The following is a 22,985-nucleotide window of genomic DNA, read 5'->3' as shown; positions in this document are numbered from 1 at the left end:
ATTCTGTAGCTTCGAAAGCAGAAGATGTCTCCGTAGCTTAGCTGGTATAGAGCACGTCACGCGATATTCAGAGGTCGTGGGTTCGAATCCCACCTTCGGCACGTCGTTTTCTTCTGCTTTCTGTGCAAATGATCTTACATCTAAAATGATTACGCACTTAATGCACCCCCCCCCCCCCTACTTTAATCAACGCCAACATACGGGCTAGAAATATTAAGGCGAAAGCCTTTATGCCTCATCGTTGTCGACAGAAGGTTGTCGACAAAGGGGTTTTCAGCAGAAGGTTGTCGGTAGAGACGTCACGCTTTTCGGTTGGTCGAAATTGTTATGACGTCAGAGTGAGCGGATTCGCAGTAATGAGTTTACCCACTAGGGTGCCTCGATGCGCGCGCCCCCGCTCTGACGCCCCCTTTTGGAGCAGACGACAACTAATAAAATAGTTGTCGTCCGCTCCGACAGGGGGCTTAAGGCGTCCGTGGGTGGCCACATTATATACCTCTATAGATACTGCGAACAGAGCCATGGATACAACCGAACTCATCGAAGCAGAAAGAGTCGTGCTAAAGAAGCAGTCAAAGTCGGTAGTCAAAGTGTATAGCTGTAATGTGCTGTCAAAGTGTGCAGTCAAATAAAGCACTAGTACAGCACAAACAGTCTCGCAGTCAATGCCAAACAGTGCGCCAGGAAAGGCTTTCACCTTGCAGCACTTTAGAGTACCAAAGTTCCCCTGAATTTTTTCCCCAGCGCTTTTCTATTCAGCGCTCTTTACTCTTTTGTCCTACCCCGTCCCTTCTTTCTACATGCGCTGCCCTGAAGTCATGTTTAACCAACTAGCCGAACAAGCGTCAAGCATTTCTATAGTTTCAGTACTGCTGGTTTATTTCACATACATCATCACTGTCTCACATTCTCATGGGGCTGGTTCTGAGGACACACACGCTGCCTCTTTCAGGATGGTTCTCGTGTAGCTGATTGCCTTGGAATCCAACTCCCGTGATTAATCCCGCTGATTGGAACGGTGGCCAGGAATGTTGCGCCTCCCAACCAATCCTGTTCGGTCGCCCGGAGTAGTATGTATGTAGTCCGTGTAACTGGTGCACCCGGTCGAACGAGTCTCTCTCGCGCGCACACACGCTCACCTCGCGCACATTTGCACAGCGGTTCGTCCTCGAAGAGAGGGAGAGAGAGAAAAAAAAGCCTGCACTGGTTGAAGAAGCGGGCCTCGGTAGGCAGTTGGCCGTGTGTGCACGGCATATGGAACGCGGTTGACATCGCACACCACGCCACCGTCGTCGCTTCTTCGTCGTCGCCTCTGCCACCTTGCACTGACGCCGTGAGAAAAAAAAGCTGCCCGCATGAGAGAAACAGGAATGAGAAAAAGGAACTAAATGAAAAAAAAAAAAACAGTTCTTTCGGTGGCTGGCAGCTTCAGACGTGCGGAACCAGTTTCTCGTCAAGGCGAATTTCTTCGCCGCGGCCTGCAGCAGTGTCAGCTTTTTTTCTCTCTCTGGATTGCATGAATAATAATCTCCTTGATCGGGCCAGCAACGGAATATGCGTGCATACTCGTGCTCATGGCACGCGCCGTCAGCGCAGCGAGCGGGGCAGCGGAGTGGGTAGAGGGGTACGTTTTTTTTCTGAACAAAACTGTCAGCCGGGGGGGGGGGGCATTATCATGACCTGGGGCACTCTGTTCGCAGCCTATTGAATAGGTCTTGTTCGCCGGAGTCAGTATAGTAGGCCACGCGCGTGTGTTCTGAAAAAAAAAAAACACAAAAACTCGATATTACGAAATGACGGGTATATCGAAGAAGCGGCTATAGAAGCGAGCCCTCCACTTTCAATGCTGCGTATACCACGGCCATGCGTTCCGTATTTCGCAGTTTTTATCGACGCTGAAGTGAAAGCTGCGTACGACCACTGCGTCAGAGAACACGGAGCCCAGTGATCAAAGCTGTTCGTACAACAGCTCGTGAGCTCGTTGACAGCTTAGGCGGTGCCCTTCTCGGCAAGCCCGTTGTGTGTCGCCACTGGTTCGGCGAGCGAACCGGCGAAGGGTCGTATTTGGCGGCACCGCGAGACGATCTTATCAGCGAGGACACAGCGCGCCTGCCTTGAAAGGCCGTCTGTTTACGGCTGGATGAGAGAAGTGCGTCGCGCATACGCTGGTCTATAATGCCACTGGAGAATGGCTGGGCACGAGCACGGAGGAACGTATAGTAAATCAGTATAAAAATCATCCCTTCTGGCATAGGTGTACACTCTAAACAAAAAGGACTAAAAAGAGAGTCTAGCGCGGTTCGCTAGAGGACAGCATACTCCCTTACTCTCTCATACTCTCATACTCTCATAGCATACTCTCATATTAGCCTCGTATACATGGAGCCCGACGTTGCGGGTCGGGTCGGGGTGCGCCAGATGTCGGGCTAACCAGCCCGACCCCACCGCGTTTACATGAACCGGTTTTCGGTCGGGCAGAGATCGTCGCTACCCCTAGCGTCGAGCAAGCAAACCACACGCATGCTAGAGGAGGAGGAACGCGCGGACGAAAAGTTCCCTTTCCCGACTGCTGCTCTTTCCGGTCGGTTGGTTCGCCCGTTCGCGTGCGCGCTCTCTTGGAAGCCGGCAGGGGCTCGGTTTGATTTACAATGGGTGTCTCCGCTGTTGCGTTGAGCTTCATGTTATGTTTGAATCAGCTCTATTTCATGGATGAATGTGCACAACATGGTACTTGCCGTGGCGATGTAACGTCAAAACGTTCGCTTCCGCCGCTTCCGAAGCCTCACGTCAAAATGGTCTCGTTCAAGACTAAGGACTACTGGTCCGATCCGAACAGCTCCTAAAATCCGCGAATAAATTACCCGGGAGGTAACACAAGGACGACTTTTTAAATATTTACAAGCGTAAACCTTTTCTTCATGTTCTTCCAGCAGGTGCGCAGCTGTTCCCATGTAAAATTATTACCCATACCGCGCATCTCCCTCTCAAATTCTTTATATACGTCTTGATTTCGCTGTCGCTTGCTGTCGAGTGCTTCGCTCAGGTGCGCGCTCCATCTTTCTACAGCAGCGCCATCTTGCGTCTGGCCGATTTCTCCGCCATGTTGGCTTGGGTGGCCACGCTGCAATACAGGCAGCGAGTACTCACCGCGCTGTTCAGCCTTATCCGAGTGTTGATTTTTGCATGATTTTGACCAGCAAAGTGTTGCACTGTATGCACTCAGCAACTGTGAACAAAATGGCCCGTGCTTCGGCGAGCGGCAACGCGGATGTTTCCCTGCAAGTTGTGCCGAAAATCGACAATGGAGGTGCGCTTCTACGCAAGTGTGCGAAATTCATTTAACGGCTTTCTGGTATCTATAAAGGAGACATTTATCAATGCGAGCACGAAACTTGCTGAGCGCTTCTATGTTGTAGTTATAAAAGAAAAACCGCTCCGTTCCGGGCTAACAGCAGTGTTGCTGTCAAGCGCTCAAGCGGTCTGTCCTGCGTTGCGCCGGTGACACGAACAGATTGAAACTGCGTTCGACCGCGTCTTTCACAACATTTTCCCTCTGCACTGTCCTAAAAAACGGTACTTTCTGTAGTGCTACATGGAGAAGGCACCGCTGGAGCGCATAAGCGCACAGAATTCTGTTGCGGCTTTTGGCTTTGCATAAATTTCTTGATTACTTCGTACTAACGGTAAAATAACTGGTGAAGCTTGCAAATTTAGGGTGGTCCACTCTTAGCGTGAGCATGCGAGTGTGTGGCAGCGCTCTTCGGAGCGCCAGTGCATCCGTCGGCGCCGCGCGTCGAAGCGAAGTGTCGCAGGAACAGAGGAAACTGGATGTGGAGCTTCGCGTCGTCTGACATTTCGCTAAACTCGGAAAAGGATGTAGTAGAGAGGCATCTGGCCTTCGAACGCGATGTAATTTATACACTCGAAACTGGTGCACATGTTGTGACAGTTCCTGAGAGGTGTATCTGTTTGGTCCGTCTCGGGTGCGGCCTCTGATTAATGCCGAAAGAGCGAAAAAGTACGTGCGTGTGGTCGGCTGGGCACTGCGTGCCTGTTGATTGCACGTCCCTAATAGGCACATTTTTTTTTTAACAATCGGCACTTTGCATTATGGCGTCAGTTGAAAATAGTATTTGGTCGAAGCATGAGGTGTCACGATGCAAGGCGGACACGTCAAAGCTGCGGCCTTGAGTTTTTTAAGTCCTGCTGGTTTATCGGATATTTACTGCAAGCAAACAGTTGTGGCATTTGCGCAATGCATCATGGCTTTCAAGTACTGTCAAATAGCTATGTTTACAGTGCCATTGTCGCTAATAATCAGTCGCCAGTGTCAGCAGTTATTTATTTATTCAGAATACCCTAAGGGATCAGCAGGGCATTACATAGGGGGGGACTGATGAAAAACAAACAAGCGTGCACAAAAATTTTTACAGAAGAACTGTTTTACAGAAGAGCTATAACAGAAATGTTTCACGCAACACGCAGTGCTGCTGCATCATTTCCCAGAATTATTACTTATGTTTTGATTTTGCAAGGTTCACAGACGACACATATCTTAGCGACATCAGCAGTAGGTGCTCGCGTGTAAGGTATGTGTAACTGAAACAGCCCGCAAACGCACTGCCGCCGTGGCTCTCTGTGTTTTCACACTGCTCCGCTTCAAGCCGCCTTCGCTTCCTGTAGTTGTTTGAACAGCAGACGACTGCGCGGTGGTTTCCTGAAGGCCTCGTTTCAGCTTAAATCGCGCATACACCCAAATCGGGCTACTACAGCTAAGCAACCGCATACAATAAACACGGAGAACCGCAGAGAACGCACGGGACGCACGGATACCGCCTTTCCGAAGCAGCTAGAGAGGAGGAAAGCAACATGGCGGTGTTCGGCGAGCATCTGGAAAAAATATCTCCGAGTTCCTGATCAGCGCCAGCCAGACCAGAGAGGAGGAAAGAGAGGAGGCAGGAGAGGAGGCGCTAAGCCGATGCGGCAGCGTATACATGCTCCTTCCAGCCGGGTCGTGCAGAGTCAACCCACCCCCTGCAGTCGGGCTGGCCCTGCTCGACCCGACGGTCCCTTAGCTCGACCCCCTAGCGTATACATGAGCCCGACAACCGGTTCTCGGCCCGACAGCCCCCTTAACCCGACTTTTGTCGGGCTCATGTAAACGCCCAGATATTGACGTATTCGTGTTAGTGTTCACCCCATGCACATATAGTTCCCTCGACGCGATTGTTAGCTATTGCAGTACGCTGCCTGCACCTGCAGTTTGTGCAACGCTTAGAGTATTTCGTTAATTATTCTGCGAGCACAATAACGTGAGAAAGCGGCCAAGACGGCCAAGGGCGCGCATTGAAGGCCGCTGAAGAGCGGACGAGTGCTATATGGCGCGTCAGAGGACAAATTACTCCATTTTTACCTCCATGAAGGCGTATTCGTGTTTACAGTGTGTATACGGGAGAGGTCCGGATCAATTTCGACCACCTCAAGTTCCTTACACCCTGCACTGGCATCGGACAACATACAGGCGCCATTTGTGTTTCCCCCCCCCCCCCCCCCCCCCCCCCCCCCCTCATCGAAACGCAACCGCCGCCTTCGGGATTTGATCCCACGTGCTCGGGTACAGCCATCAGCCGAGCGCGCGGGAAAGCGAAGCTAGGCCAAGCGTTTTGCTTCCGTCATCTTCGCTTTCTTTTTTTTCCTTAGTTTCAAACTCGGCTGCCGCAATTTCGGGCCCATTGTTCCGGCCGGGGCTGTGGACGTTCATCCACGCTGCTTGACGCCCCTGCCTGCATGCTGGGCGAGCCCGTTGGAAGCCTTTTTCCACGCTTCATGTTTTTCTTTCGCTTTTGCAGTTTTTTTTTTCGCCTCCCGGTTTTACTCAGCTCACGTCAGGCACAGACGGTGGAGCTGGCGCGAGACGTCTCTTGCCTTTGCGGCGCTATTCGGGTTTTGCCTTCGTTTCAGAGCTGCTTACTTTCTTTCTCTGCATCTTCTCACTTTTTATATATAGTTTTGTTTTTCTTTCGTCGACGGCGCGTGTGTAGTCGTCGGCTTTGGAGGCGGAAGCTGGCTTAGCTGCCGGGCTGTGGCGCCGACCGGACTGCCTTGGTCCCAAACTGTCCCGAGTACCCGTCGCGTCTGCGTCCGCTCGATCTCGGGGGCATGCGGGTTCAACTGGAGCACGCTTGTTGTATGGCGTGATCCGTCGTCATACATCCGCGACGAGTTTCGCCCGTTCTTTATTTCGGAGTTTTCTTTTTTTTTTTTGTTCTGAATCTTTACGGCAACTTTATTTTTTTCAGAATACTGCCAATCCCTTTCTTGGGGTTTTTACAGGAGTGGACAAAATAATATGGTACACAAATACAGTTTGAGTGACTAAAGTTTGAATCCTAACATAGGATGCTGCACAGGCAACTCATGTGGCATAGATAATGAAGGAATGAAGTCATAAAACAGGAATGACACTTGCATGTCATAAATACATCGGAAGAAACCAGAGCAGTAAAAAAAAAAAACATGCCGAAGTAAATGTAAGAACCGAGCTCTCAGCTAGCTTAATAAATTTGTTCACGGTAGGGCCGTCCATTTCCAATATTATGCCGATTACCTGTGTTGCTTGCGATATTTCTCACCAGTTTCTCTTTACTCTTAGGCCTGTCCTTTTCCTTTGTTTCTTTCTTTCTTTCTTTCTCTCTCTTTCTTTCTTTCTTTCTTTCTTTCCTTTCTTTCTTTCTTTCTTTCTTTCTTTCTTTCTTTCTTTCTTTCTTTCCTTCTTTCTTTCTTTCTTTCCTTCCTTCCTTCCTTGTTTCCTTCTCTCTTTCTTTCTTTCTCTCTGTATTTCTTTCGTTCTTCCCTTCCTTCCTTCCTTCCTTCTTTCTTTCCTTGTTTCCTTCTCTCTTTCTTTCTTTCTTTCTTTCTTTCTCTGTATTTCTTTCTTCCCTTCCTTCCTTCCTTCCTTCATTGTTTCCTTCCTTGCTTCCTTCCTTCCTTTCCTTCCTTTCTTTTCCTTTCTTTCTTTCTTTTCCTTTCTTTTTTTCTTGCTTTCTTTCTTTATCTTTCTTTCCTTCCTTTCTTTCCTTCTTTTTCTTTCTTTGTTTCCTTCTTGCTTTCTCTCTTTATTTCTTTCTTTCTTTGTTTCCTTCTTGCTTTCTCTCTTTATTTCTTCCTTTCTCATTTCTCATCTCTCGAATCTCCTTTCACGGCCGCTCCCAGTCCGTTCCGGTTCTGCGTATATGTAACAAGCATGCGCGGTCAGGTGGAGTAATCCCGGGCACTTTGTCCCCCACCGTCCCGTTACTTGCTTCTGCGGAGCCGGTGGTCGTGCCCCGAATGCGGAGATCGGTTCGGAGGATATGTGGGGAGCATGCACACCCGCGCGCGAAGTCGTCCTTCTATACGCTCACTGCGTGCGCCGCCATTTCTAGCTCTGCTGGCCGCTGTATAGGCCTCGCGAAGGACGCCGCGCATGTATAGGGAGGACGCGCGATCAAAGAGGTACACACCGAATGCTGATCGCAGACAGAACATCACCGAAAAAAGATTTTCCACGACTGCTCGCCGTTGTTTCAGTCGCCAGCCATGCACGCCCATGCAGTTATTATGCGGCCAGTGCGTTTTTTTTTTCTTTCTTCTCTCCTGGTACTCTCTCCACTGCCACTCTCTTAGTGGAAGAGCAGAGGAATCTTTCTCGTTTCCATGGAAATGCCTGTCACGTATGACCGGGGCTTGCGAGACGGGCGTTACGGAAGGCTGGCCATTTGGACAGACATCGAGCGTTATAGCCGGACTTGTTGACGATACGCCCAGCGCCTGCCACTGTACTGAGTTTGTGCAGCGTAGAATAATTTCTTTACTTCGCGGTGATCCATTTCTCCGGGAACTGTAGAAGCGACTGTCATCACTGCTTGCTCGACGCAAGCGTTGTTGGTTTTTTTGTTTATCCCTCGGGTAATCTTCACTTTTTTTCCTGTGATCAGATGTACTCCAACTTTAGTGTTGTCCTTGACGCATGATTGGCGTAATTGCTTATGCGCCAATGAAGCCGATATGACCAGATAATTTATTAAAGTTCACATGTCTGTTTGATTTCTTTCTATAATTTCGGATGAAAAGTATTCTACAAGCCGCCCCTTTTTGTTTCGCCCGGTTATACTGGGATATTTTTATCATGCCAGTTGCAAAACTCTGCTTCGAAACCCGCCTGCTCCCTGGGCCATATATATATATATATATATATATAGCCGCCGCGACGGAAGCGCGGCGGCTTGCTTTGAATGCGTCGTTCGGGCCATGTCGTCTGCTTAAGCGCGTGAAATATTTTTCGGCCAACGCATTTTGAAAACTATCGTAAACAAATTAAATGACTTGACGGTGATTTACCAATAAAAGATATGTTCTCCATTGTCTCGTCGTATTTCTGCCGTCTGCTTTTGCGGCGCTTTCCTTCAGCGATGCCAGATGACGCCGCAAGTATCTTTCGGCAGAAATTCGATGACGGCGGCTCGATCTCAACACGGGTGCTTCTTGTTTCTCATCTCGCGTGACCAAACCTAGTAAGTACCACTTTTATATTTACTATGCCTTAAAACGGACAACAATAAGGAAGCTTTGTGCGCGGTTTCACCACAAACGGGCCAACGGTTGTGGCGGGAGAATTTTTCAAACCTGTGCCGATAAAGTTGCAGAACACGGTATATATATATATATATATATATATATATATATATATATATATATATATATATATATATATATATATATATATATATATATATATATATATATATATATATACATACATATAATTCAACGAAAAGAGAAATCTTGGTACGGTATGTAGTAGCATGAACGTAGACCAACTTTGAAACAATTTATTGAGGAACGGCCTTCGTCAGAATGTCTGAATCGAAAGGGCAGGCACAATATATGTAGATAAGAACAACACACAGGATAATGAACCCCAAAAAATTCGTTAAGAAAGCATCAGGCACATAGCTACAAAACGATAAATGAATCACAGTATGAATCACAATGCACAACAGCTACTTTGCGAAATTTTTAACACGCGCACACACGCGCACACACGCGCGCGCGCGCACACGCACGCGCACGCACGCGCGCGCGTGCGCACGATCGATTGTTCTTGGCACCTCCTTCAAATCGTATCAATAGCGTGCGCCCGCCACCTTTGTCATTAGCTTCAGAGGTTTTGAAATGTATTGCTTGTTTTGGCTTTTCATTTCTTTATGCTTCGGACTGTTTTATCTATACAATTTGTTACTGTGTCTGTTTAGCTGATTTTGTTGCCAGGCGTCGCCACACCACTGCTCCGAATCTTGGGGGGCAGTAAACTTGTGCAGGTAATTTTGGATGTCTACAGGCGATGCGACAGTCAGCTTGCCTCGTGAGTTTTGCACCAGCCAGATTTCTGCACTTTGAAGCGTACCTACAACGTAAGCGAGATCGGCTGAGTCAGATGGAGTGACTGGATTAAGAAATTTGCTTTAACAATGCGGCCGGTGGCAGGCGCAGAAGGAGGACCATTAAAGGTCATCGTCAGCGGGATTTCAGTTCAGCTGCACCTATTCCATTCATCACAACGAGCTGCCCCAAACGCAGTCTGTCATAGCCTGAGTTGCTTTGGGACGTTAAACCCCATAAACCAAACCAAACCAAACCAGTTGCTTTCGCCATGGCCTTTGCACATTTGTGGCTGAGCGTACGCTTGCGTGTTGCGGATTCGGTTGAAAGCGCCCTTTCTCCGCACGGCTCAGGGTTTGTGTGAATGGAAGGTCACGCGTGGCTGTTTGGGCGAGTTAAAGAAAGAAACGGTGGCTAGCTAGCGGTGGTTTCGCGTTTATCGTTAAGGAAGTTGACCCCACGGCGCCTCGTCTTATTACGCGTTTCGAGCGCGTTATGCAATTCCGCTTGGCTGGAGTCCCACGACGCCACCGCGATATAGAGAAGTGTACGCCTACCAAGTTCCGCTTTTAGACGATTGCAACTGGAGCTGCAACAGCCTCCGATGTTTGTTTACACAGCGCTATAAGGAGATATCTCTTCAGGGTAAACGTTGAGTCGTAACGAAGAACTACGGCAGTATCTTGCCGTCCAAAAGTCAGTGTTGCCCAGTGGAGCACAACGTGCTGTATGGGACGTGTAGGCCCTCACAAATTAATTTACAATCCATGGACAATCCATGGACAATCCATGGACAATCCATGGACAATCTATGGACAATCCATAGACAATCCATAGACAACCCATGGACCCATGGGCAGTCCATGGACAGTCTATGACGAGTCCATGAAGAGACGATGGACAGTCTATAGACATCACAATCATAGCCTCAAAAAGTCAATAGACAGTCCATTATCAGGCCGCAAACAAGCTATAGAGAGTATATCGACAGCCCATTGATAGTATGTGGTTAATATAGTTTATAGTTTGCCGGAATTTTTTACATAGGAGTCGGAGAATGAGCGTGCTTGCACGCAGCTTTCTCGATATCGAGACATGTACGTTAGAACGAATGAAGACAGTTCGTTGCTTCCTTCCTGTCTAACTTTATCTTTTCCTTCAATCGCGCAATACATTAAGTGCAAAATAATAGCTAAAGGTATAGCTGCGGGTCCGCCCTTACAAAAATTTGTTTAGACAGTCTGTAGACTGTGTAAAGAGAGGTTTGTCTTTAAAGTCTATATGCTTTCAATACATAAATCCTGTAGACTAGTCTATAGACAATACAAATCCCATAGACAGTCTATAGACAATCTATAGGTTTATGGCCATACACTTTCAGTAGACTTTTGTCTATATAAAGTCTATAGACTATGAATAGACGGAAGTAAATATCTATACGAAGGCAATAGTCTATAAGAAGTTTATAGAAAGTCTATGACGGTCAGCGAAAAAACAAGTTTAACACACTCCACGTGCGTGTCGATGGCGCAGCATGATAGTCTGAAGGCGCGTATGTGACGGCTCTCTCGAGGTACACGTTGAAAGCCGATCGGCTTGGTTGCGTGCTCGTTTCGTGCCTAGCATAGGAAGCCGGGTCAGCTTTTGCGGAGAATCTATATATATAGTGCGCGCGTACTTAGTACGTGCCGTTGTCGGCCTCCGGCGTCCAGCTAGCACGAACTCGCCGATACCAAAGGCCACGCACGTCCCGAGTGAGGAGGCCGCGGACATAAACAAATAAAAGGGCACCGTGTGTGGAAAGATTCCCGATCTCGATGTTTGTCCCACGACGTGCGGGTGAAACGACGCAAGGGGTTACGTGAAAAAAGGCTGAGAGAGAAAGAAGAGAAAGGTCACTCGCATTGCTTGTCTAGCGCGACCTTGTGCAGGGTCTAAGTTTAACAACTGCCGGTTGTTCGCTGGTTTGCCTTGAGCCGTTTCCGGTTGCTGTCCGATAGTGAAAAGAGGTCCAGTCTCAATTTCGAGGACCTTGTCTGGATGCCATTCAATGGCGAATACGCCGGGAACGCGTATACTTTCAGTGAATATATTATCTCTGTTCCGTGCAGTTTTTTTTTTCTTGTTTATACCACTCGAGGCCTTGGGTGTCGCTGAAGTAGTTTCCGCTTTCACTCTTCCGCCATTTTGCTATTCTGGCTATGTTTGTCATTTGTGTGTCGGTTCAAAACACCTGTTCTACTTCCGGCCGCGCACTTGTTCCATATACCATGCTCCTGGTACGCGGGAGGTCCAGGGTTCGATCCCCAGTGCTTCCGGGTAACCGCCGGTCTTTGTATAGGTACAAGCTCGGTCCCGGCCTGATGCTCGACTTTTCTGCAGCAAAATTACTTAAAAAGAAGAACGAAACGAATATTTGACTCCGATTCGTCCAGTATCTTTGGCCAGTCTGCTCTTGCCCCATTGAAATCAAACCATCATCGTCAGATTTCGTGTGCATTGCTGTTTATGCTGTCACTGTTCTGAATCCTCAAGTCTAATTAGTTCACCGCGCCGCGCTGTAGTCGTCTTATCTGAAGAGCCTAGCTGATTAAAATACACTCTGCGAGAGCTGCTGTCCGAGGAATTCGCTTGTAGTGAGGTATCAATGCATGCTATAGAACTCCACGTGGTAGAACTCAAACTGGAGCATTCCAGTATAGCTACGGCGTGTAGGCGTCTACAGGCCTTTCTGTAAAGGGAGGCCAAAGTTCATGGTAGCATCCGTTCATGTCTTCTGGGTAGCGTGGAGCAGTACGGTACAAAATTTGCGCCACCCTTCCTAAGGTCTTTAGGGGGGCAGCCCCCCCCCCCCCCCCTCTCCTTTGCATACTCTGAGTTTAGTCTGCTGCGGACCGAGCGTGCATTCGTGCATAGAGACGAGCAAGTTCACTCGTATCGTCATCCATCATATCCCCGTTCTATTATTAGTGCGTCGTTCCGTGACAGACGCGGGAGCTTGGTCGCCTCGCGGAAGAATATAGCGTTTGCGTGCTTTTAGACACGGCGCCTGCTGTTTGACGTCACTACGTTTACGTAAGTTAGAAACATGTGCAGCGCCTGTTCTGAAAAGCTGCTCCACAGGACCTTCGGTATGTACGGGGGCAGGTGTCTGTGCTCTTCATAGAACGCGCGCGCTACTGTTGTCTAAAGTCAGAAAAGAGGCACAGTGCCAACTTTTTCCAGTCTTTGTTTTCAGTAAAACTTGACTGTTTGGCCTTTTGTACGTCCGTTGCCGTCTCCTTGACAGCGAAATGCGTATTTGATAAAACTGGATTTGAAAACGGAATGCTTTTGATCGCTGCTCGATTAAAACTCGGGACGAATTGATGACAACGCCGAGACAATTACGGACTCCGTGATTGCTGGCTGGAAGTGCACGGTGGTGTAGTCTAGCCTCAGAGATCTGCAATGGGAAAAGTGTATACATATTCACTAAATGAAGCTGATGAAGTTGGATGCGCGGGTTTGCAAAGGGAGAGAAGCGTCTGCTGAGCACTGGCGATTGAAGCGACAGTACATCCTTGGCGAAGAAGAATAGGCTCAGGCATAGTGTTTGAGGTGGCCAGGATAGATGACATGGTCAGCGGCTGTAACTAAGGGGTGAGGCGTCCGGTCAGATAGGTCTCAGATGTCGGTTTCAACCTCGACGGTTGGTTCACCGCACGTAATGACAGCGGAAGGGGATGAAAGGAAATCCCAGCAGAGAATGAGTCGATGAGAGAATGTAAGGCGAGTTGCTGACAGTTCACTTGCCACATAGCGCTAAACAGACACGGACACAGGGAGACAAAATTAACAGGACAGGCGCTTCGTTTACGGTGAGTGGTCTCTGCGGGATTCGAACTCGGTACGTATTATCCATTCGGGCGAGCTTCTGCTTGTCCTCAGTGAACCTTTATGAAATCAGTTAAATGTTGTCAGTGGAATGTCCCCATTAAGTTCGAGATGGGGTGCACGTTGCCCGGCGTGTCAAAGGAGTTGCGGTGAAATTCCCTATAGATTCTCTGTTACACTTAAAAAGATAAGGCGCTAGAAAACACAAAACACAAAACTTCTATTTATTCGGTATTTGGCGGAATTCGATTTCCTGTGTCAACACGCTAGTGCGGCACGATAAGTGGAGGCTTCTGATAAGCACCGAAAGAAATGAATGTATGCTGTTGAGCGGTGTATAAATGCTTGCACCTCATTCTCCAAATAAACAATTGGAAGTTGGCGCCTGTATCGTCGTCCTGTCTCGTCTCCTGTGTTTTTTAGCGCCTTGTTTCTTGAAGTGCAACATGCATACCCAACTATAGCCCAACAACAATAAACGTACTCAAGTAGATTCTCTGTGGAAACTCGGGACGTTTTCAATAAAAGTTGGGGGTTCCCTTGAACGTTGTAACTTCATTTTGATTCGCGTATACGAGAGCTCGTCGCCTCGCTGGTCTTCGCTACCCTCGGCTCGTATACCTTACGTCCTGGGTCGCGACACTGAGCACTTGCGATGAATTCAATGTATTCTCTGAAGAAACGTAATAGCACGTTCTCAGATAATGTAGATAGAAGGGGAGAACCGAATGAATAGTTTGAAACTCTACAGAAAGTCCCTTTTGATTAGAACAGCTCCAGATTTTTTGGGATTTTACTTGCCGAAGTGCGCAGGGCGTATCATTTGAAATTGTATGTCCTTAAGACGAGTGGACGTGAATTGAACTGAAATGCCAGCTCTGTTGAGAGCATTCGGCGAGAGCTGAAAATGTTTTTTCAGATATAAAGCGCGGTTTGAAACCGGTTCTACCAAGCTCCTTAGGTCTGACAAGCGCAGGCCGCAAGCGAGAATGCACATTCCACTCGGACACCCACGTCATATGTTTGTTTCCCTGCGGTGATATGTTTTATGATTTATTAAAATACTCTGAATGCCTTTCTGGAGAAATGAAAAGCAGCTATTTTTATTTTTTACGCTATAGTAAGGTATGCCTTTGTGCAGTCAGAGAAAGAAGTGACTTTCTTGGCGCAGTGTTACTAACGGCGTTTTATAAACGACTCAGGGTCGGTATTGTTTGCGATGCTCGCTGTGCGGTCCATGGATCCCTCAGAGAAACAGCGCATTGTTTCCACGCGACAATCTCAAAATAATGGCGTCCACTTACGTAAAGCTGGCGTGCATTTGTCCTTCAACCCTTTAAGGCGCCTTGCACACAGTTTTTTACATAGCAACCTCGCAGATTTTTCCTAGTTGCTAAGCTTAGCACTGTTTTCTTTGTTTCAGGCGAATTTAGTGTCTTTCATATCGCAAATAGGGTGCTTTTTCATGCCACGAAAAATCTGCCTGCATGAAAACAGCGGAAGGTTTTCTACCAAGCTCACTGCTTTATATATATATATATATATATATATATATATATATATATATATATATATATATATATATATATATATATATATATATATATATTATAATTTCCTGAATTTCTGGAGTCATATGCTCATCTCCAAATCAGAAAACGGTTCTACTGTACCTTGGGATGTTTATTGCTGTTCCTGGCACTTCAGTGTTACAATTTTCCACCGTTGTGGCTCTTTGTCCGAAATTCTGTACTGGCCTGTAAATAATTTAGACGTCGTATTTTGGTTCTTAAAACTAACGGATCGGCTTTCTGGAAGCCTGGAGATACTAATGAGGCGGAAAACTATTTATTTTGAATCAGAATAACCAGCGGCACCTGTATGGGTTAATAAAGCACTGATTTTTAAAGGGACTTGTTAGAGAGCAGGACGTCTGGCGGCCTTTACGGTTAGGGGGGCGGATGAGATTAAGAAGTTTGCGGGGATAAGGTGGCCGCAGCTGGCAATCTTCGTCGCTCCTAACGATTCAAATTTCTCGCTATGATTGTGCACGTGGACTATACTTTGATCAATTCCCGAATAAGCGTGTTCACTAGCGCCATTTAGCGTCAGAAAGTTGTACTTGAGCGTACTGTTCGCGCTGCGTTCCTGTTCATAGTATATTTACCATAGAGTTTCTTACTATTACCTAGAGGGAAAGCTGGCGGCGCTGCACTTCAGCCACCATGGACGCCCAAAGCATCATGGGGCGGTGAGCTACTTGTTGCGGCACAGTCGTAATTTTTCGGGAACATGGAGTGGCACTACTAAGATTTTTCATTCCGAAAACGCTGTTCGTGTGTGCGCAGACGACTTTCGCGCGAATGCAGAGTGTACAAACCATAGTAGTGAAAACGCGACGACACACGACGCCAATAAAAGGTTTTACTCTTCCGAAATGCCATTAAAAAACCTCTTATAGTATCTAAGAAACAACATCTTTTTTGAAAACATATTTACTTTTAAAAGTGCGCCTGTTAAATACGAAATATTAGTTTTTATAGTGTTAATTACTAGGCCAATAGGAGAGCGAGTCGTCTCTTATTTTGGGCAAACTTTGCACTTAAATGCTTTTCTGCTCGTTTGTTGCAATCATTAGACAAGATTTTCAATGTTAGGACGTTTGTAGTTATCAAACAGCTTTATTTTTCTATTATTTTTTGGCCAAAAGTTGCAGTTCCGCAACAAGTAGCTCACCGCCCCATGATGCTTTGAGCGCCCATGGTGGCTGAAGTGGTCTCGAGGGGTCGCCATGCAAACTCCCATAGACGGGCCGCCAGCTTTCCCTCTAGGTAATAGTAAGAAACTCTATGATATTTACTTGCCAGAAAGAAAGTTCCTCTTTTGGGGGTTAATCAGCTAGAGCATTTACTAGCCAGTGTTATATCATAACGCTTATTGTTTTATTTTTTTTTTCCCCGGCGGTTTGTCGTTAGTCAGGCACGGAAGATTTCCAGAAGGCGGCCCCGCAACTCTGGGTCGTCTGCTTCCGCGAGGCGTGAAACGTGTGGAGGATGGCGGACGGCGTCGTCGTTTTGTGACATCTTTCCAACCACTTGAGATTCCTAGTGTCCAAGCTTCGAGTGCCTGTGTGCTACCGCCACGGTTAATCAATACTTCAGTTTCCACTATCTCTCAGGCCCAAGTGTGTTGCCCGTTTGTGCCTTTCTCTTTGACACGCGCCTGACTCTCCGCAGCTTTGTCTCATCACTACAACGTAAACACAGCCGCGCGCGCAGGCGCGCGTCCAAACTGCAAAGAAAACAAAAGAAAAGGGAGAAGAAAAAATCACCCAATCGCTTCCGCACGCAACCACGCCACGCTGGCTTGCGCCGAGCAGTGTGTGTGTGTGTGTGATCGCGCGCGCGCTCACTTGCTCGTGATAAGCGACGTGTTGGCTGCTTTGGGTTGGGACGACGCCCCTTCTCCACGTCGCCCGCCAGAGCGCTCGCTGAGTAACGCCGCCGCTGCTGCTCTCGAGTCTTGCTCGTCTCCGTAATCGCGGCGGCACTCGTGTTGACCTGACCCAGCGACACGGCATCGCTCGAGCCTGCAGTAGTAGTTGGAGCATATTTGCCGTCCTCAGTGCTTCCTTGCCGCGGCAGCAGTCACCGTGTTGCGAAGACGCAGCGATGAGTCTCTACGTCGTGCGCGGTCGCCGATTCGAGCGCGTGCTGACTGCGCGGACTGTGGATGTGGACGATGATGACTGGCGCACGCCGAAACCGTACGTGAATTTTGACGTGTCGATGCTCGCGGAATTTCGTCTGCGAGCGCTGTTTGTACGTGCGCAGTTTATAGATAGGTCGCTGATCGTAAAACGTTGGTTGTATTTGAAACACTTGTGTCAGCCTTGATAAAAAAAAAAAAAATAGTTCGTTTACTTGGTTCTCTTTCTTGTTTTTCTTTTTCTTTATTTATTTGTTTACTTTTGTTTTTGTGGCCACAGAATGCTCACCTTAGATGCACATCTTGTTGATCTTGCTTGTGACAAGCTGGATATGGCATTGCTTTTACAGCAGAAAAAAAAGTAATAAAGACAGAACTTCCCGCTTAATTCCTGGGATATGCAGCCATTAATTGGCCTGGGACACTGCTGCTTGTAGCAGACAATAAGAGATGGTGGATAAGAAAACGTCTGAAATAGTGGAGCTGTTCTGTGTACGAGTGGTTTCAAAACATGGCGATGCAAATTTATGAACCCCTAGTGGAATAATCTGATTGAAAAATGTTTAATCGATACCCACTTTCTTGCATTATATGTATGGTATTTGTGTGCCCATTACAGAACTTGTGTTTGCATTGATTACTGTGTGACATAGCCTGATATGGCATTTATGTGCGTAGGTGCCGATTTGATAGACCCAGACTGGCATGCTAACCACAATGTTATAGTACTAATGAGCTTGTTTCCAGCATCTGCTGTTTTGGCGTATTTTTATATGCACTTACACTAAACCGATTAAGTAATTTCAAATTAAATTTTAGTACAGCATTAATATTCAATTAATCTGTTGGGCTAGAACTATCCAGCTCTTCTGCAACAGGTTTCGGAAGTTCATCTCAGCTGCAACAGGTTTCTGAAGTTCATCTCAGACGGAATGCGGTTTTAAGTGCGCTGCCAGTTGAATATGAGACTGGAAACACTTGACTTGTATTTATAAAGGCAGCAGATTTTCTTTGTCTTAACCTTGAAAAGCAAGGACACTAAATCTACTCCTACTGAGCAAACATCATGGAAGTCATGGAATTCTTGGAATGCAATGGCAGATTCGGTTCTAATTAAAGAGAAGAGAACTGGAGGAAAGTGGATTGCCCAGGCGGATATGAAAAACGCAGCGCAAACAGTGCAGATAAAACTTGCCCTTTTGCCAACATCCCGTTCCTAGTAATGACCTATAAATATGCTAAGAGGTGGTGCACGTGGCCAATGGTTTGCAACGTTCTGCAAACAACCCTGATAAAGAGGCTCTCGAGCAAGCATCCGCTTTGGCAGCATCTCTCTCCAGCGTTCCTGCTGACACACAATCTCGGGCTCTCCAGCGGAGTGCGGGGAACCACTCCAGAAGTTGCACCGCACACAGTGATTACTCACCGCCGTTTCCTCGTTCCCATTTCAGATACACCAATGCCGAGTTTGAGGAGGTGCGAGCGTCGCTCGAGGCGCACGGGCAGGAGCACCTGCTCAAGTTCTGGCCACAGCTCACGGAGGAGCAGAGGTGCCAGCTGATGACCGATCTGAGGTGACTGGCGAGTCGTGTGCTTCTGTTTTGGCAGAACTTGACTCCACGTGACTCCTGGCAAGCCCGAGAGGAGAGCACTGTTGGACACACCATGCAAGGTTGTTGGACTGGGTGTCTGGCCTGGAAAGGGGTCACTGTCTCTCTGTCGTGCTTTACTGGACATGTGCGGCAAAAAGTGGCATTTGAGACACGGGGCGTTGCACAGAGTTGTGCAGCATTAAAGTTGCACGGCACAAATGAGATGGTAAAAACTATTTCTTCGACAACGTGAACTTTAGGATCTATAGATCAATCCAGCTCTGTTTCACTTTCATATAGATGCATCTTTCTTTCATGTTTAAACCAACTTCAGTGTAACCTTACTGACTTGCTGTAACCTTACTGACTCGGCGACTTCTTTTTAAAAAGCCTGGTGGGTGGTTTTTAGGGCTACATGTCATGATAGAGGCTATATTTTTCTCTTGATATGGTTGTGTTGGCTTAGCTAACAGCACAGGCCTCTGGTTATCTGGTTACGTTGACATACTTGAGCCAACATAACCGACATGCAGTTTATTATTGTCATACAAGTTCGCTCAGGCGCAGGTAGTGTTGCCAGGAGTTTTTTCTATATTTATGTTTCTAAACAAATGAAAAGTTTTGAGGATATTAATGCATGGACAGTAATGCCTTGCAAAGTTTATTCTCTGACTTACATTCATAAATGAACTTTCCTGTGGTGTTTGTTTTGGTGTAATGTAACTGTCCAGGTGCATCTTCCCGAATGCTGGAATTAAGCAAGCTGGTTTGAATGCAACCATTATAGTGTGCAGCACTGGATTGACTTATGCCAACAGGTTTCACTGGCATAAAGTCTAAATTATTTCCTTATAAAATTATGGTCAAATTTATAGGCTGTTACATTGCTCCAAGCTACTCCTAGAATATTTCTTCCAGCTAAACCGCTGGTTTTTTTGCAGTGAAATTTCACACAGAGGTGTCCTTTCGCAGTCAGTTTTTTTAGTTTGTTTCAGTTTTAGCCTTGAGAAGGGGTACCTGCCTGATTTGGACAGAATGAACCTCCATTTTGCATTATGTGCTTTCATCCTGCTGCTGCTGCTACAGTTGTTGGGAAAGCTTTTCTTAGTCCAGTGTCAGCACAGACCATACATACTCTCTATTCTTTCCGACAGAATCATGCAAGTGCCTCACCAAAGCGTAGTAACGATGAAACTGGCCACCTAATGCCTCCTGTGTGCGAAATTCGAGCGTGAACAAAACAGCAGTTCAGCTGAAAGAAGCGTGGAGTTGCTCTGAGTGATGAAACTGTCCGTATAAACTGAATCATCATTTTCTTCCTATCTCATCCTCGTGCCGACAGCGTTACATGACTGAGTGCCCTGCAAAAAAGAGTTTCTCTCTACCATTAGTAGTAGTGTTTGGAGTCTTGCTTGTAACAGAGGTATCAGTCTTTTGTGTGACTCAACATACACTGGGTAGTGGTAGTTTAGTGTTTATAGCCCCGCCATATCATTTGTTACATGCACAGGGCATATTCTTACTGTCGCTCTAGCCCTGCCTATTAGATGAGAGCTTTGGGGCTGATTATATTTTAACCCTCTCCCCCCCCCCCCCCCCCCATTTTTTTTTTTCAGTAGCTACAAGATCATTTCTTGGTTGCTAACATCATTTCAGTGGATCTTACTTATTTCATATTGTATGCTAGGACTGCTAATTCAAAGTGAAGGTGAATTCAAAGAGCTTAACTTTTTTGTCTTTATCGTGTAATTGATTGCACTTTTCATTGCACAGAAGAATGCCAGTTTCATCATTTTATAGCCACATTCATTGTTATCTACGTGGCTGAATGGCTGGCTAGAAGCCTGTATGCTTAATTTAGCATAACTCGATTATTATACCTGTATTCTATATGCTAGGTTTCAACTTACGCACACATCAGGTGATTAATTCAATTATCAACCTGTTGTGAGGTGCATGGAATGTGTTTGTGCATGCACAATGTTGATTGATGGAGCTGTCCCAAATTTTGATTTTTCTCAAATTTAGCTCAGACACTATAGTCGGATACACCTCAAGAACGAAGCAGCGAATGCCTATATGCAGCCAGTGGTGTCCGCTGACTGTCTAGGTTAATCTAGCTGATCTGGTTAATCTGTGATTAATTGCACTGATTAATTGCAATGTCACTGGCTGGAGGACTTCCTCTGAGGGACACTTGCTGCTTAGTACTTCATTTGTACCTGACGGTAGCTCACAACAGTTCTGACTAGGCCTGCAGCAGATTTTTTTCTTTCTTCCCTTGGCATTCTGCAGCCGTCGTAAATAGACCATTTGAATGTACTATGCAGGTATATCGACTTTGGGCGGACCTCGGTAGCTTTCAAGCAGGCAACAGATGGTGGGGCTGGCGACCCCGGAAGTCTGGACGACCTCCTGGAGCCCATTCCTGCCGACAGGCAGGGCTCTGTGTCCCGTTGCTCGCCTGAGAAGCTCGAGGCCTATCGCAACGAAGGTGGGAAGATTGAGCTTGTGATGCCTTTGCATCTTTCTGTTAAATCTTGCTTGGAACTTGGCATAGCTTTGAAAGCTGGTCTGTGTGCCTGTTGCCTGCTGGCTTGAAGCTAGGTTTGGAGCGTGACTGTTTTTACATAACCCTGGCTGAAAAATTGGTCTTTTATGTGGATAGTGCTATGCAGTAGCAGGGGTTATTGAAGGCCATTTTTCCCTAGCCTGCAGTGTGCCTTTTTACTGTAATTTAATGCACCAGCAAATTAAAGCACCACCTAGCATGGCCTTTTTATGTTAAAAATTTTGTGGAGCTAGACTCTTACGTTTGTTCAAAGACCAGTGGTCTTGTAGCATCCCAAGACATTTAGAAAACATTACAGAGAATGCTTGGTACATTCGAATCAGTGCGAAAAGATGGATTTGTGCCACACAGAAGACGACGATGAGCGGGAAGTGCCACCAGACATAGCAGGTGGAAGTTGAAGAAGATGACGCTCTGCAATGCATAGAGCGAGAGTGTGGTGCAGTCTAACACGAGGCATATTCGGCTGTGGCGATAGCATAGTGGTCTCAGACAGCGGCCTTTGAAGCTGATCGGTTCGCTTCACCACGGGTTCGACTCCCAGTCGTGGATATTGATGCGATTTCTTTTTCTGCCTTTTTTTTTTTCTTTCTATGCTCCCAAGGTGCACAAGCGTACAGTAGACGATCTTGCTAGGCTCTGGACCTCTGGATTAGTACTTTTGCACTAAAAAAAAGCCTTCAATATTGCTGTCCTGTAATGCTGAGAGACAAAGCGGTGCTATCATTATTCCAGGCATGACAGAAATAACTGTGCAGGGGACTCCCTTCTTTGATGTCAGTTGTCACTGTCAGCACTGTGGCATGTCATTGCTGGAAATTCCAGTGTTTCTTCTGGCCATCAAGAGCCATCTAGGCAAGCTGTGAAAGGGACACATTCACAATGTGCTTCATACTTGTCTCAAGTGGGCATAGGGTTTCATTTGTTGTGGTAAATACATTCGCTTACAAAATGTGGCCTTTTTTTTTTTGACCTTTTATCCACATATTACACAATTTGGTAAAACTGTGTAAAAAGAGTAGTGGGATTTGAAAAATGGGAATGCTGTTGTTAAGTGTCACGAGTGTTATTACTGACGTTGATTCCCAATGACAGCTTCTTTTGCCACGTTGCACTGTGCTGCCAAAGTGCTTGTGGATGCATGCTGTCTGAGGAGAGGAACCATGAAAAGGAATGTTTATACCAGAAGGGGACACAAGAATGATGCTGGAAATTTTTTGAGGGCAGCCAGTCTAAAAGAGACTCGACATGGGGAATGAAGCCCATATATGAAGAATAGAATTGGAGGCATGGTTTGCTGGGCCATTTGGTGCCCAGCAACCCCGAAATCCGTTAGCCCGTGAAGGCTAACTGAAAGAGCTCAGCCTTAGTTAAGGACAACGCAGCGAGCTGTGGAAAGAAAAATGATAGGTGTAGTGTTAAGAGACCGGAAGTGGGCGAAGTAGATGAGGGAACAAAAGCGGGTTAATGACATCCTAGTCAAACTCCAGAGGAAGAAATGGGCTTGGGCAGGGCATGTAATGTGAAGGCAAGATAACTGCTGATCCTCAAGGGTAACAGAGTGGATTCCAAGAGAAGGCTAGCGTAGCAGAGGGCGGCTGAAAGTTAGGTGGGTGGATGAGATTAAGACGTTTGTGGGGATACAGTTGCCGCAGCTGGCGAAGGACAGAGTGAATTGGAGAGACATATGGGAGAGGCCTTTGCCCTGCAGTGGGCGTAGTCAGGCTGATGATGATGATGAACCCGGAAATTGTTCGAAGCCCTCCACTGCGGTGTCCCTCGTAGCGTTAAACCCGGTAAACCAAAACTTTGCCTTG

General features: G+C 46.9%; 1 protein-coding gene across 5 annotated transcripts in view; it reads left to right on the top strand.

The window, feature by feature from the left end:
• Nucleotides 1-22,985, top strand: part of mmy (UDP-N-acetylglucosamine pyrophosphorylase mmy) — a 73,323-nt gene that overhangs the window by 35,997 nt on the left and 14,341 nt on the right. For 2 of the 5 annotated variants that reach the window (XM_089542803.1, XM_089542798.1), the window contains exons 1-3: nt 16,310-17,062; nt 18,456-18,578; nt 20,927-21,090. In XM_089542803.1, the coding sequence (XP_089398929.1) occupies nt 16,968-17,062; nt 18,456-18,578; nt 20,927-21,090 (382 nt within the window). In that variant the 5' untranslated portion in view covers nt 16,310-16,967. Of the gene's footprint in view, nt 1-16,308; nt 17,063-18,455; nt 18,579-20,926; nt 21,091-22,985 lie in introns of those variants that run through there. The other 3 variants (XM_089542808.1, XM_089542815.1, XM_089542810.1) reach the window with 2 other exon arrangements.

Source organism: Amblyomma mixtum, chromosome 1, assembly GCF_055824585.1.
Source record: "Amblyomma mixtum isolate Tamu chromosome 1, ASM5582458v1, whole genome shotgun sequence".
Taxonomy (NCBI): Eukaryota; Metazoa; Arthropoda; class Arachnida; order Ixodida; family Ixodidae; genus Amblyomma; species Amblyomma mixtum.
The sequence above is the reverse complement of the archived record's forward strand: the minus strand, read 5'-3'. Positions and strand labels throughout refer to the sequence as shown.